A 15,271-nucleotide genomic window follows, 5' to 3' on the forward strand; every position below is an offset into this window, starting at 1 on the left:
ATTATCATTATTATTATTATTATCAGTGTTATTATCATTATTATTATTATCATTATTATTATTATTATCATCAGTATTATTATCATTATTATTATTATTATCAGTGTTATTATCATTATTATTATTATTATTATCATTATTATTATTATTATCAGTGTTATTATCATTATTATTATTATCATTATCATTATTATTATTATTATTATTATTATCATCAGTATTATTATCATTAGTATTATTATTATTATCATTATTATTATTATTATCAGTGTTATTATCATTATTATTATTATCATTATTATTATTATTATCATCAGTATTATTATCATTATTATTATTATTATCATTATTATTATTATTATCAGTGTTATTATCATTATTATTATTATTATCATCAGTATTATTATCATTATTATTATTATTATTATCAGCATTATTATCATTATTATTATTATTATTATCATTATTATTATTATTATCATCAGTATTATTATTATTATCATCAGTATTATTACCATTATTATTATTATTATTATCAGTATTATTATCATTATTATTATTATTATTATCATTATTATTATCATCAGTATTATTATCATTATTATTATTATTATTATCATTATTATTATTATTATCATCAGTATTATTATCATTATTATTATTATTATTATCAGTGTTATTATCATTATTATTATTATTATTATCATTATTATTATTATTATCATCAGTATTATTATTATTATCATCAGTATTATTATCATTATTATTATTATTATTATTATTATCATTATTATTATTATTATCATCAGTATTATTATTATTATTATTATTATTATCATCAGTATTATTATTATTATTATTATTATCATCAGTATTATTATTATTATTATTATTGTTATTATTATTATGATTATCATCATTATTATTATTATTATTATTATGATTATCATCATTATTATTATCATTATTATACCGTTTTATCAACTGTTTGTTTACTGGACATTTGATACTAACCACTGAATTTAATAAAGTTCACCAACATTTATTCATGTCTTCACTTTAACATAAATATTTGTTTTCTATCTTTTAAAATTAATTTATTATTCTATTCTTATTTCAGTTTAATATACCTCTTATAATGTATTTATTTATCTTTATATATTTATGTTATTAAGCGCTACAGACTGAATCTCTGGGATCCGGCGGTGACGGAGCGTCTTTAAACTCCTCCTCCTCATCCTCCTCATCATCTTCATCATGTCTGTTGGAACATCAGTCACTCAGCAGCCGTGTGGTTTTGTGATGGTTTATTTGGTATCTGTGAGGAACTACAGTCGTAGTGTTCTCATACATTTCATCTGCAGTTCATCAAACTCGATATATATTTATAAAAATGAGAGAAGTATAATCTACATCCATCTAATAGAAAGCACCGGTCTGGAGCGAGTCCACGGCCGGTTCAGATGAACAACGGTGACACTTTAAGTGAAGATCTCCAAATGATAATATCAGAATTATTATGAATCTGTGCATTAAATAAAGTCTAAAAATAAAAACATTCTTAAAATGAAACAAACAAGCAGCAAAACACACAACAGGTCTACACACTGAAACACACACACACACCTGTGAACGAGTTCCTCTGGTTGGACACCCTTAAATAAATGATGTAAAGCTCAAACACACAGCTGGAATGTGGCAAACAAATCAAATCAAGATACGACTTCGACGTCAGCGTGAACACAAACAGGAGGGGTCAAAGGTCACCAATATTTATTATTGTTTTCAGAAAACGTGTTTCACTTTGAGCCAGATCAGAAGAGTTCCTTTAATATCTCTAAAATATAAAATCCATATAAAGTTTGTCCAACGCGACGTCCTCGTGACTCAACAGTAAAAAAGTGTCTCCTTCACGTGTCCGCGTCATTAAAGGTGTCACCGTGGTGCTTTAAGGCGAACGGCGTAAGGCCGCGGTGACGTTGGCGGGAAGACGTCTCTGAGCTACAAACCGCCGTCGAAGTCAAAATAATAAAAACGAGACGAGAAAAAAGTGCTCAAAGAAACAAACATCCAACATCTGTCAGATCAACACATCAGATGCAGAGAGGGGAACTAACAGATGTTATCATCATCACCGTCACCATGCTGCGTCCCTCAGCCTCATCTATACATATACTGTTTATATATATAGATAGATATTCACACAGTTCACTCACGGGAGCATTAAAGGCACCTGGGTTGATTTAGCAGCTCAGAGCTCAACGACACAAAACTGTCTGAACGTCTAAGACTACATTACCCATAAATCCTTGTGGCGAAGTAAATGTCATCACTCCTCGGTGTCCTAACCGTTACGCAACTTTACGCTGCTTCACAGCGTAGAAGAAGAATCAGAGACGAACATGGAGGACGCGAAACGTTACTCAAAATACTGCTCATAAATAAAATGCATAATGAAACTAGCGTTAGCTACCAAGCTAACTAGTGAAGACTTTTTCATTGTGTACAGAACTAACGCCGTTATCTGTCCTCTACCTGTCCTCACAGTGAGACGTTTAGCTCGTTATCTGTCCTCTACCTGTCCTCACAGGGAGACGTTTAGCTCGTTAGCGTCCTCTACCTGTCCTCACAGTGAGACGTTTAGCTCGTTAGCGTCCTCTACCTGTCCTCACAGGGAGACGTTTAGCTCGTTATCTGTCCTCTACCTGTCCTCACAGTGAGACGTTTAGCTCGTTAGCGTCCTCTACCTGTCCTCACAGTGAGACGTTTAGCTCGTTATCTGTCCTCTACCTGTCCTCACAGTGAGACGTTTAGCTCGTTATCTGTCCTCTACCTGTCCTCACAGTGAGACGTTTAGCTCGTTAGCGTCCTCTACCTGTCCTCACAGTGAGACGTTTAGCTCGTTATCTGTCCTCTACCTGTCCTCACAGTGAGACGTTTAGCTCGTTATCTGTCCTCTACCTGTCCTCACAGTGAGACGTTTAGCTCGTTAGCGTCCTCTACCTGTCCTCACAGTGAGACGTTTAGCTCGTTAGCGTCCTCTACCTGTCCTCACAGGGAGACGTTTAGCTCGTTATCTGTCCTCTACCTGTCCTCACAGTGAGACGTTTAGCTCGTTAGCGTCCTCTACCTGTCCTCACAGTGAGACGTTTAGCTCGTTATCTGTCCTCTACCTGTCCTCACAGGGAGACGTTTAGCTCGTTAGCGTCCTCTACCTGTCCTCACAGGGAGACGTTTAGCTCGTTATCTGTCCTCTACCTGTCCTCACAGTGAGACGTTTAGCTCGTTAGCGTCCTCTACCTGTCCTCACAGTGAGACGTTTAGCTCGTTATCTGTCCTCTACCTGTCCTCACAGTGAGACGTTTAGCTCGTTAGCGTCCTCTACCTGTCCTCACAGGGAGACGTTTAGCTCGTTAGCGTCCTCTACCTGTCCTCACAGTGAGACGTTTAGCTCGTTATCTGTCCTCTACCTGTCCTCACAGGGAGACGTTTAGCTCGTTAGCGTCCTCTACCTGTCCTCACAGGGAGACGTTTAGCTCGTTAGCGTCCTCTACCTGTCCTCACAGTGAGACGTTTAGCTCGTTATCTGTCCTCTACCTGTCCTCACAGTGAGACGTTTAGCTCGTTATCTGTCCTCTACCTGTCCTCACAGGGAGACGTTTAGCTCGTTATCTGTCCTCTACCTGTCCTCACAGTGAGACGTTTAGCTCGTTAGCGTCCTCTACCTGTCCTCACAGGGAGACGTTTAGCTCGTTAGCGTCCTCTACCTGTCCTCACAGGGAGACGTTTAGCTCGTTATCTGTCCTCTACCTGTCCTCACAGTGAGACGTTTAGCTCGTTATCTGTCCTCTACCTGTCCTCACAGGGAGACGTTTAGCTCGTTATCTGTCCTCTACCTGTCCTCACAGTGAGACGTTTAGCTCGTTAGCGTCCTCTACCTGTCCTCACAGGGAGACGTTTAGCTCGTTAGCGTCCTCTACCTGTCCTCACAGGGAGACGTTTAGCTCGTTAGCGTCCTCTACCTGTCCTCACAGGGAGACGTTTAGCTCGTTAGCGTCCTCTACCTGTCCTCACAGGGAGACGTTGTGTCGTTGAGACGGTGAGATAACTGTGTGAATAGAAAGCTGTGCTTCATCGTACCATCCTCTTCCTCACCTGGCCTCCCACAGGGAGCAGGTCTGCTTCCTATTCAGGACTTCTATCATGGTCTGGTTCATACAGAGAGTCCCACACCCTCCGATGACTACAACTCCCATGAGCCTTTGAGCTGGAGCTGAACGGGTTCACATTTCGTTAGCGTTAGCATTAGCGCGCACTTCAGGACTTCAGGTGTGTTCAGCTAGCGACTCTTCATCCATGTGTTTCCTCAGAACGGTTCACAGCTGAAAGATGATACTGGGATTATTGATCCATATTCTCAGATATTCACCTCATGTAGCCCCGCCCATCGGGTCACTTCCTGTTTGAAAGCGACCGTATTCGTTCTTCCTGTTTAGCTCCAGCAGTGCTTTTATTATTATTATTATTATTATTGTTATTGTTATTGTTATTATTATTATTATTATTATTATTGTTATTATTATTATTATTATTATTATTATTGTTATTATTATTATTATTATTATTATTGTTATTGTTATTGTTATTATTATTATTATTATTATTATTGTTATTATTATTATTATTGTTTATTCAACATTAAATCATTTTCATTGATTTAGTTCTGATATTTAATGATGATATTTAGATTAGATCTGAGAATGGACAGATAACCCGAGTATCCTGTTTCATTTATACGACTTTAAGAAAGAATAAACTGAGAGAGGAAACCCACCAATGAACAGAGGCTAACCTGAGAGGGGCGGGGCTTGTTCTCCAGGTGTCAGGTGGGCGGGGTTTAGCACACAGCATGGTGAAACCCCGCCCACCTGCTCCTCCAATCACAATCTGTTATTTGTAGGTGAATTGTCCTCCTCCTCCTCCTCCTCCTCCTCCTCCTCCTCCTCTTCCTGTGGGAGTCCAGACCAACACTGCTTTATTCCTCCTCCTCCTCCTCTTCCTCCTCCTCTTCCTCCCCGGCCATCACCTCCACCAGCAGCTCGGCGGTGCAGGTTGCCTCCCCCAGACTGTTGACCGCCTTCACCGTGTACTTGGCGTCGTCGTCACCCGACACCTGCAGGTTTATATCAGCAAATATCACGATCTCTGTCATCATGTTGTAAATATGCTGCGTCACATTCTAAATATGCTGCGTCACATTCTAAATATGCTGCGTCATGTTGTAAATATGCTGCGTCATGTTGTAGATATGCTGCATCATGTTGTAAATATGCTGCGTCATGTAGTGAATATGCTGCATCATGTTGTAAATATGCTGCGTCATGTTGTTAATATGCTGCGTCATGTTGTTAATATGCTGCGTCATGTTGTAAATATGCTGAAGATAAAGATCGATATTACAAGTTGTGTTAATGCGTTAAATAAATTAGTGGCGTTAAAACGAGTTTGCGTTAACGTCTTATTATCGCGTTAACTTTGACAGTCCCTGTTTTGACATCTAGATGGTGGATGAAGCCTGTACGTTTTGAAGGTCAGAAGGTCACGGTGACACACAGCAGATAGACTGAATGATAATACATGAGTTGACCTCTGACCTCTGAAATGACCAGACTACAGTTTCCTTCTTCGTCGTAGTCGATCTGGAAGTGTCGGGTCTCTTTGATCGGCTGCTCGTCTTTGTACCAAACCACCTCCGGATCGGGGTAACCTGGAGACACACAGACCACCTCCTCCTTTAAAGAGCTTTCAACCACATCACCACCTGTTACCATGGTACCCAAAGTCCAACCAAACCATCTCCATGACAACGCCAGGAGATGTGGTCGACAGTCAACATGTTTCAGCTTAGTTTAACAGATACTGATGGAAGGAACAGGGTCAGTGTCAGGTCAGGGTCGGGGTCGGGGTCAGGGTCAGGGTCAGGGTCAGGGTCGGGTTGGGTCGGGGTCGAGGTCGGGGTCGGGGTCGGGGTCGGGGTCGGGGTCGGGTCGGGTCGGGTCGGGTCGGGGTCGGGGTCGGGGTCGGGGTCAGGGTCAGGGTCGGGTTGGGTCGGGGTCGAGGTCGGGGTCGGGGTCGGGGTCGGGGTCGGGGTCAGGGTCAGGGTCAGGGTCAGGGTCAGGGTCAGGGTCAGGTCAGGGTCGGGGTCGGGGTCGGGGTCGGGGTCAGGGTCAGGGTCGGGTTGGGTCGGGGTCGAGGTCGGGGTCGGGGTCGGGGTCGGGGTCGGGGTCGGGTCGGGTCGGGTCGGGTCGGGGTCGGGGGTCGGGGTCGGGGTCAGGGTCAGGGTCGGGTTGGGTCGGGGTCGAGGTCGGGGTCGGGGTCGGGGTCGGGGTCGGGGTCGGGTCGGGTTGGGTCAGGGTCGGGGTCGGGGTCGGGGTCGGGGTCAGGGTCAGGGTCGGGTTGGGTCGGGGTCGGGGTCGGGGTCAGGGTTGGGTATGGAATAAATACATCTTGTGAACCATCGGTTGGAGAGTTAGACCATCATTCAGCTATAATACAATTAAGACCTGACTTTATAAGAATGTGATTGAGAATCCGAACGGTACCGATTCAAACGGTACCAACCCGACGGTCAGCTGACAGCTATGGTCTCGTACCTTCGATCTTGCAGTCGAAGCGAGCGGCGCTGCCCTCCACCACCTCCACGTCTTTGATGACCGAGCTGAACGTCGGCTTACACTCCGTCTTCTGCTCGTACTCCAAACACTCCAGGAACTGGTTATCCTCTGAACGCACACACACACACACACACACACACACACACACCGTCAGTCCACTACACAACAGCACACTCCTACCAGAACACCAGCAGTCGTCTCCTTCAGCCTCTACCTTCGGTGGGCGAGCCCTTCTTGGCGCTGACTCCGGCCATCATGGCCATGGACGACAGTCTGCCGATGGCTCGAACAGCGTGACCCGTTTTCTACCACGGAAGAAGAAAGAGTCACATCGTCACTTCCTGTACAGTTAATGATTTAATAACTCCTAACTAACTAACTACCAGGAGGCTGTATTATTCTACTCTGTCACCCTGTGAGAGTATAACTGTTGTAAATACGCTGCGTCATGTTGTAAATATGCTGGGTCATGTTGTAAATATGCTGCGTCACGTTGTAAATACGCTGCATCACGTTGTAAATACGCTGCGTCATGGTGTAAATATCCTCCATCATGTTGTAAATATGCTGCGTCATGTTGTAAATATCCTCCGTCATGTTGTAAATATGCTGCGTCATGGTGTAAATATCCTCCGTCATGTTGTAAATATGCTGCGTCATGTTGTAAATATCCTGCGTCGTGTTGTAAATACGCTGCATCATGTTGTAAATACGCTGTGTCATGTTGTAAATACGCTGCATCATGTTGTAAATACGCTGTGTCATGTTGTAAATACGCTGCGTCATGTTGTAAATACGCTGTATCATGTTGTAAATACGCTGCGTCACGTTGTAAATACGCTGCGTCATGTTGTAAATACGCTGCATCATGTTGTAAATACGCTGCGTCACGTTGTAAATACGCTGCATCATGTTGTAAATACGCTGCGTCATGTTGTAAATACGCTGTATCATGTTGTAAATACGCTGCGTCACGTTGTAAATACGCTGCATCACGTTGTAAATACGCTGCGTCACGTTGTAAATACGCTGCATCATGTTGTAAATACGCTGCATCATGTTGTAAATACGCTGCATCACGTTGTAAATACGCTGTCATGTCTCTGTCTTCATGTTGTTGTTGTTGTTGTTGTTGTTGTTGTTGTTTACCTGCCATTTCCTCCTCAGGATGTACTTCTTCATCCTCTCCTTGGAGAGCTTCTTGGCCTTCATGGTGTTGGTGTCCTGCTTCAGCCAGGTGTGTTCATAACACTGAGCACAGGTGAGCCGAGCCCTGACACACACACACACACACACACACACACACACACACACACACACACACACAGTGAGGTTTGATGGCGTCCGTCGCTGCTCGCCGGCTGAGGACGCTGAGTGTGTTCTTACCTCATGTCCTTCTTCAGCAGGTTGGTGATGAAGTCTTTGGCGTTGTCGGAGATTTCATCGAAGGCCTCGTCCTCAAAGTCCCAGGAGGCCGAGGTGACGTTAGACAGCGTCTCGTTGTCGTTGTCGCCCATGAAGGGAGACAGACCGCTCAGCCTGAGAGGACCACAACACAGAATGAACTGAGCCACACTGAGTCAAACTGAGTCAAACTGAGTCAAACTGAACCAAACTGAACCAAACTGAGTCAAACTGAGTCAAACTGAACCAAACTGAGTCAAACTGAGTCAAACTGAGTCAAACTGAACCAAACTGAGTCAAACTGAGTCAAACTGAGTCAAACTGAACCAAACTGAACCAAACTGAGTCAAACTGAGTCAAACTGAGTCAAACTGAACCAAACTGAGTCAAACTGAACCAAACTGAACCAAACTGAGTCAAACTGAGCCACACTGAGTCAAACTGAGTCAAACTGAGTCAAACTGAACCAAACTGAACCAAACTGAGTCAAACTGAGTCAAACTGAACCAAACTGAACCAAACTGAGTCAAACTGAGTCAAACTGAGTCAAACTGAGTCAAACTGAACCAGACTGAGTCAAACTGAGTCAAACTGAGTCAAACTGAACCACACTGAGTCAAACTGAGCCACACTGAGTCAAACTGAGTCAAAAAAATGAAGCAAAATGAAGCTAAGCTAAAAGAAGGTAAACTAAAGGGAAATTAAACCATAATGAAGCGGAGCTGAAGAAGACGGAGGTAGATGAGAAGCGGAGCTGAAGGAGGTAAAGGAGAAGCGGAGCTGAAGAAGACGGAGGTAGATGAGAAGCGGAGCTGAAGGAGGTAAAGGAGAAGCGGAGCTGAAGAAGACGGAGGTAGATGAGAAGCGGAGCTGAAGAAGGTAAAGCAGAAGCGGAGCTGAAGAAGGTAAAGCAGAAGCGGAGCTGAAGAAGACGGAGGTAGATGAGAAGCGGAGCTGAAGGAGGTAAAGGAGAAGCGGAGCTGAAGAAGGTAAAGCAGAAGCGGAGCTGAAGAAGACGGAGGTAGATGAGAAGCGGAGCTGAAGGAGGTAAAGGAGAAGCGGAGCTGAAGAAGGTAAAGCAGAAACGGAGCTGAAGAAGGAGGTAAAGGAGAAGCGGAGCTGAAGAAGGTAAAGCAGAAGCGGAGCTGAAGAAGGAGGTAAAGGAGAAGCGGAGCTGAAGGAGGTAAAGCAGAAGCGGAGCTGAAGAAGGAGGTAAAGGAGAAGCGGAGCTGAAGGAGGAGGTAAAGCAGAAGCGGAGCTGAAGAAGGAGGTAAAGGAGAAGCGGAGCTGAAGGAGGAGGTAAAGCAGAAGCGGAGCTGAAGGAGGAGGTAAAGGAGAAGCGGAGCTGAAGGAGGAGGTAGATGAGAAGCGGAGCTGAAGAAGGAGGTAAAGGAGAAGCGGAGCTGAAGAAGGTAAAGCAGAAGCGGAGCTGAAGAAGGAGGTAAAGGAGAAGCGGAGCTGAAGGAGGTAAAGCAGAAGCGGAGCTGAAGGAGGTAAAGGAGAAGCGGAGCTGAAGGAGGTAAAGCAGAAGCGGAGCTGAAGGAGGTAAAGCAGAAGCGGAGCTGAAGGAGGTAAAGCAGAAGCGGAGCTGAAGGAGGTAAAGCAGAAGCGGAGCTGAAGGAGGTAAAGCAGAAGCGGAGCTGAAGGAGGTAAAGCAGAAGCGGAGCTGAAGGAGGTAAAGCAGAAGTGGAGCTGAAGGAGGTAAAGGAGAAGCGGAGCTGAAGGAGGTAAAGCAGAAGCGGAGCTGAAGGAGGTAAAGCAGAAGCGGAGCTGAAGGAGGTAAAGCAGAAGTGGAGCTGAAGGAGGTAAAGCAGAAGCGGAGCTGAGGGGCGGAGCCTCACAGTATATAACAGATGACTCCTATGCTCCACATGTCGGTGGGATAACTGATGGCTTCATAGTTGATCACTTCTGGAGCCACGAACTCTGGAGTCCCAAACAGAACCTTCAGGGTTCCTGCGTTCTCTGTTAAAGACAAAAGAGTTCAAACCATCAGTAACTACTGGAGTCAATGTAGGACATCTCAGGCTAATGCTAACGCTAACATGGTAAGCTAGAAGAAGTTAAAACTATAAATGCTAAGACAGGCTGAGCTAGAGAGACAGACTGAGCTAGAGAGACAGAGAGACAGGCTGAGCTAGAGAGACAGACTGAGCTAGAGAGACAGAGAGACAGGCTGAGCTAGAGAGACAGGCTGAGCTAGAGAGACAGAGAGACAGGCTGAGCTAGAGAGACAGACTGAGCTAGAGAGACAGAGAGACAGACTGAGCTAGAGAGACAGAGAGACAGACTGAGCTAGAGAGGCAGACTGAGCTAGAGAGACAGGCTGAGTTGGAGAGACAGGCTGAGCTAGAGAGACAGACTGAGCTAGAGAGACAGAGAGACAGGCTGAGCTAGAGAGACAGAGAGACAGACTGAGCTAGAGAAGCAGACTGAGTTGGAGAGACAGACTGAGCTAGAGAGACAGACTGAGTTGGAGAGACAGACTGAGCTAGAGAGACAGGCTGAGTTGGAGAGACAGACTGAGCTAGAGAGACAGGCTGAGTTGGAGAGACAGACTGAGCTAGAGAGACAGACTGAGTTGGAGAGACAGACTGAGCTAGAGAGAGCTAGAGAGACAGACTGAGTTGGAGAGACAGACTGAGCTAGAGAGACAGACTGAGTTGGAGAGACAGACTGAGCTAGAGAGACAGACTGAGTTGGAGAGACAGACTGAGCTAGAGAGACAGACTGAGCTGGAGAGACAGACTGAGCTGGAGAGACAGACTGAGTTGGAGAGACAGACTGAGCTAGAGAGACAGACTGAGCTGGAGAGACAGACTGAGTTGGAGAGACAGACTGAGCTAGAGAGAGCTAGAGAGACAGACTGAGCTAGAGAGACAGACTGAGCTAGAGAGACAGACTGAGCTGGAGAGACAGACTGAGCTGGAGAGACAGACTGAGCTGGAGAGAGCTAGAGAGACAGACTGAGCTAGAGAGACAGACTGAGCTGGAGAGACAGACTGAGCTGGAGAGACAGACTGAGCTAGAGAGAGCTAGAGAGACAGACTGAGCTAGAGAGACAGACTGAGCTGGAGAGACAGACTGAGCTGGAGAGACAGACTGAGCTGGAGAGAGCTAGAGAGACAGACTGAGCTAGAGAGACAGACTGAGCTGGAGAGACAGACTGAGCTGGAGAGACAGACTGAGCTGGAGAGACAGACTGAGCTAGAGAGAGCTAGAGAGACAGACTGAGCTAGAGAGACAGACTGAGCTGGAGAGACAGACTGAGCTGGAGAGACAGACTGAGCTGGAGAGACACAGAAGATGAAGCTCAGATCTGCTCATGTAAAGAGATGACGGAGGCCGGTTGGTCACCTAGTCGCCGGGCGAGGCCGAAGTCGATGAGTTTGATCTTGCCGCCGGTCTTGTTGACACACATGATGTTCTCTGGTTTCAGGTCCAGGTGGACGATGCCCTGCTTGTGGATGAAGTTCACTCCGTCGATGATCTGCAGCATGTATCTGATCACCTCCCTCTCCGTCAGCTCAAAGTCCTCATCGATGATCCGCTCAAACAGCTCGCCTCCCGAGATCCTACAACCACAACACATCTGGATCCTGTTACATCTCATAGTATATAGTAGTAGTATATTGCAGTATTATAGTAGTATATCGTAGTATTATAGTAGTATATCGTAGTATTATAGTAGTATATCGTAGTATTGTAGTATTATAGTAGTATATCGTAGTATTATAGTATTATAGTAGTATATCGTAGTATTGTAGTATTATAGTAGTATATCGTAGTATTGTAGTATTATAGTAGTATATCGTAGTATTATAGTATTATAGTAGTATATTGTAGTATTGTAGTAGTATATTATAGTATTATAGTAGTATATAGTAGTATTGTAGTATTATAGTAGTATATCGTAGTATTATAGTATTATAGTAGTATATCGTAGTATTGTGGTATTATAGTAGTATATCGTAGTATTGTAGTATTATAGTAGTATATTATAGTATTATAGTAGTATATCGTAGTATTGTAGTATTGTAGTAGTATATCGTAGTATTGTAGTATTATAGTAGTATATCGTAGTATTATAGTAGTATATCGTAGTATTATAGTATTGTAGTAGTATATCGTAGTATTGTAGTATTATAGTAGTATATTATAGTATTATAGTAGTATATCGTAGTATTATAGTATTGTAGTAGTATATCGTAGTATTGTAGTATTATAGTAGTATTGTAGTATTATAGTAGTATATAGTAGTATTGTAGTATTGTAGTAGTATATTATAGTATTATAGTAGTATATCGTAGTATTGTAGTATTGTAGTAGTATATCGTAGTATTGTAGTATTACAGTAGTATATCGTAGTATTATAGTATAGTAGCATATAGTAGTATTGTAGTAGTATATTATAGTATTATAGTAGTATATCGTAGTATTGTAGTATTGTAGTAGTATATCGTAGTATTGTAGTATTATAGTAGTATATAGTAGTATTGTAGTATTGTAGTAGTATATCGTAGTATTGTAGTATTATAGTAGTATATCGTAGTATTGTGGTATTATAGTAGTATATCGTAGTATTGTAGTATTATAGTAGTATATTATAGTATTATAGTAGTATATCGTAGTATTGTAGTATTGTAGTAGTATATTATAGTATTATAGTAGTATATCGTAGTATTGTAGTATTGTAGTAGTATATCGTAGTATTGTAGTATTATAGTAGTATATAGTAGTATTGTAGTATTGTAGTAGTATATCGTAGTATTGTAGTATTATAGTAGTATATCGTAGTATTGTGGTATTATAGTAGTATATCGTAGTATTGTAGTATTATAGTAGTATATTATAGTATTATAGTAGTATATCGTAGTATTGTAGTATTGTAGTAGTATATCGTAGTATTGTAGTATTATAGTAGTATATCGTAGTATTATAGTATTGTAGTAGTATATCGTAGTATTGTAGTATTATAGTAGTATATTATAGTATTATAGTAGTATATCATAGTATTATAGTATTGTAGTAGTATATTGTAGTATTGTAGTATTATAGTAGTATTGTAGTAGTATATCGTAGTATTGTAGTATTATAGTAGTATATCGTAGTATTATAGTAGTATATCGTAGTATTATAGTATTGTAGTAGTATATCGTAGTATTGTAGTATTATAGTAGTATATAGTAGTATTGTAGTAGTATATCGTAGTATTGTAGTATTATAGTAGTATATCGTAGTATTATAGTAGTATATCGTAGTATTATAGTATTGTAGTAGTATATAGTAGTATTGTAGTAGTATATCGTAGTATTGTAGTATTATAGTAGTATATCGTAGTATTGTGGTATTATAGTAGTATATCGTAGTATTGTGGTATTATAGTAGTATATCGTAGTATTGTAGTATTATAGTAGTATATCGTAGTATTATAGTATTATAGTAGTATATCGTAGTATTGTAGTATTATAGTAGTATATCGTAGTATTATAGTAGTATATCGTAGTATTATAGTATTGTAGTAGTATATCGTAGTATTGTAGTATTATAGTAGTATATAGTAGTATTATAGTAGTATATCGTAGTATTGTAGTATTATAGTAGTATATCGTAGTATTATAGTATTGTAGTAGTATATCGTAGTATTGTAGTATTATAGTAGTATATCGTAGTATTGTAGTATTATAGTAGTATATCGTAGTATTGTGGTATTATAGTAGTATATCGTAGTATAACTGAACGAACCCTGTCTTCTATAGCCTCCGTCTCAAAGGTTCCTACATTAAGCTCTTCTGTTAGTGTAGCATTAGACACGTTAGCATGACAGCATGGTGGAATTATGAAGCTAAGCTAGCTAAGTAGCCGGCGTCTGAATGTAAACGACTTCCTTCCTGTTCTCCGTCAGCGAGGAGGCTTTTATCACGTCAGCAGAGATTCAGAGTTTCTGCTTCAGTTCTTTATCAAACAGGAAGACACCATGAGATCCTGGAGAAACCTCAACACCATAAAGATATAATACTATTATAAGTTATAATACTCAGACAGGATGAGCAGATAGATGTTGTAACAGGGAGTGTGTTCGGAGCCGTCCGTCCATCACGGGAACTAAAATTAGCCGACAGGAAATAGCTGCTCTCATTCCTCTCATAGTTGGCCAGAACATTATTTTCCAACGTTCTTTGAAACAAAAACATCTCGTCTGTGTTTCCAGTTCAAACTGATCAGAGAACAGAGTTCAGAGTTCAGAGATCAGAGTTCAGAGTTCAGAGATCAGAGATCAGAGATCAGAGTTCAGAGATCAGAGATCAGAGTTCAGAGATCAGAGTTCAGAGATCAGAGATCAGAGTTCAGAGATCAGAGTTCAGAGATCAGAGTTCAGTGTTCAGAGATCAGAGTTCAGAGATCAGAGTTCAGAGATCAGAGTTCAGAGTTCAGAGTTCAGAGATCAGAGTTCAGAGATCAGAGTTCAGAGATCAGAGATCAGAGATCAGAGTTCAGAGATCAGAGTTCAGAGATCAGAGTACAGAGAACAGAGTTCAGAGATCAGAGATCAGAGTTCAGAGATCAGAGTTCAGAGTTCAGAGATCAGAGTTCAGAGATCAGAGATCAGAGTTCAGAGAACAGAGTTCAGAGTTCAGAGATCAGAGTTCAGAGAACAGAGATCAGAGTTCAGAGATCAGAGTTCAGAGATCAGAGTTCAGAGTTCAGAGAACAGAGTTCAGAGATCAGAGTTCAGAGATCAGAGATCAGAGTTCAGAGATCAGAGATCAGAGTTCAGAGTACAGAGAACAGAGTTCAGAGTTCAGAGAACAGAGTTCAGAGAACAGAGTTCAGAGATCAGAGATCAGAGATCAGAGTTCAGAGATCGGAGATCACAGATCAGACTAAATGTTACGTACATCTCCAGCACCATGACGATGTCAGACTTGCCCTCGAAGGCGTCGATACACTGGACCAGTTTGGGGTGATGGAGGCTGTTCATGATGCCGATCTCATGCCGGACGTTGTCCTTCTCCTTCGCCGAGTACGCCTTGATGAACTTCCCCGCCCAAACCTTCTTCGTCGCCTTCTCCACCAGTTTGAAGACCTGACCGAACTTCCCCCTGTCACACAACCACAGCACAGTGTTTCCTCCACATTAACAGACCTTTTAAATCTTCATAATAATCATATTAACTGTGAGTCCCAAACGG

General features: G+C 42.0%; 1 protein-coding gene and 1 long non-coding RNA gene across 2 annotated transcripts; both read right to left on the reverse strand.

The window, feature by feature from the left end:
- Positions 1-1,292: 1,292 nt before the first annotated feature.
- On the reverse strand, positions 1,293-4,540 carry LOC119484248. The gene is made up of 2 exons (XR_005205932.1): positions 2,962-4,540; positions 1,293-2,875 (listed from the first exon to the last, which is right to left on the reverse strand). It is a non-coding gene; the product is annotated as an uncharacterized LOC119484248 (long non-coding RNA).
- A 190-nt stretch (positions 4,541-4,730) lies between these two features.
- Positions 4,731-15,216, reverse strand: LOC119484246 (myosin light chain kinase, smooth muscle-like; the record flags this gene model as incomplete). Its single annotated transcript, XM_037762940.1, has 9 exons — positions 4,731-5,173; positions 5,655-5,767; positions 6,654-6,782; positions 6,889-6,979; positions 7,824-7,947; positions 8,061-8,213; positions 9,920-10,043; positions 11,436-11,653; positions 14,978-15,216. Coding segments are annotated over 9 exons (1,329 nt in total), but the record flags the coding sequence as incomplete, so codon positions are not given.
- Positions 15,217-15,271: the final 55 nt, after the last annotated feature.

Source organism: Sebastes umbrosus, unplaced genomic scaffold (assembly GCF_015220745.1).
Source record: "Sebastes umbrosus isolate fSebUmb1 unplaced genomic scaffold, fSebUmb1.pri scaffold_119_arrow_ctg1, whole genome shotgun sequence".
Taxonomy (NCBI): Eukaryota; Metazoa; Chordata; class Actinopteri; order Perciformes; family Sebastidae; genus Sebastes; species Sebastes umbrosus.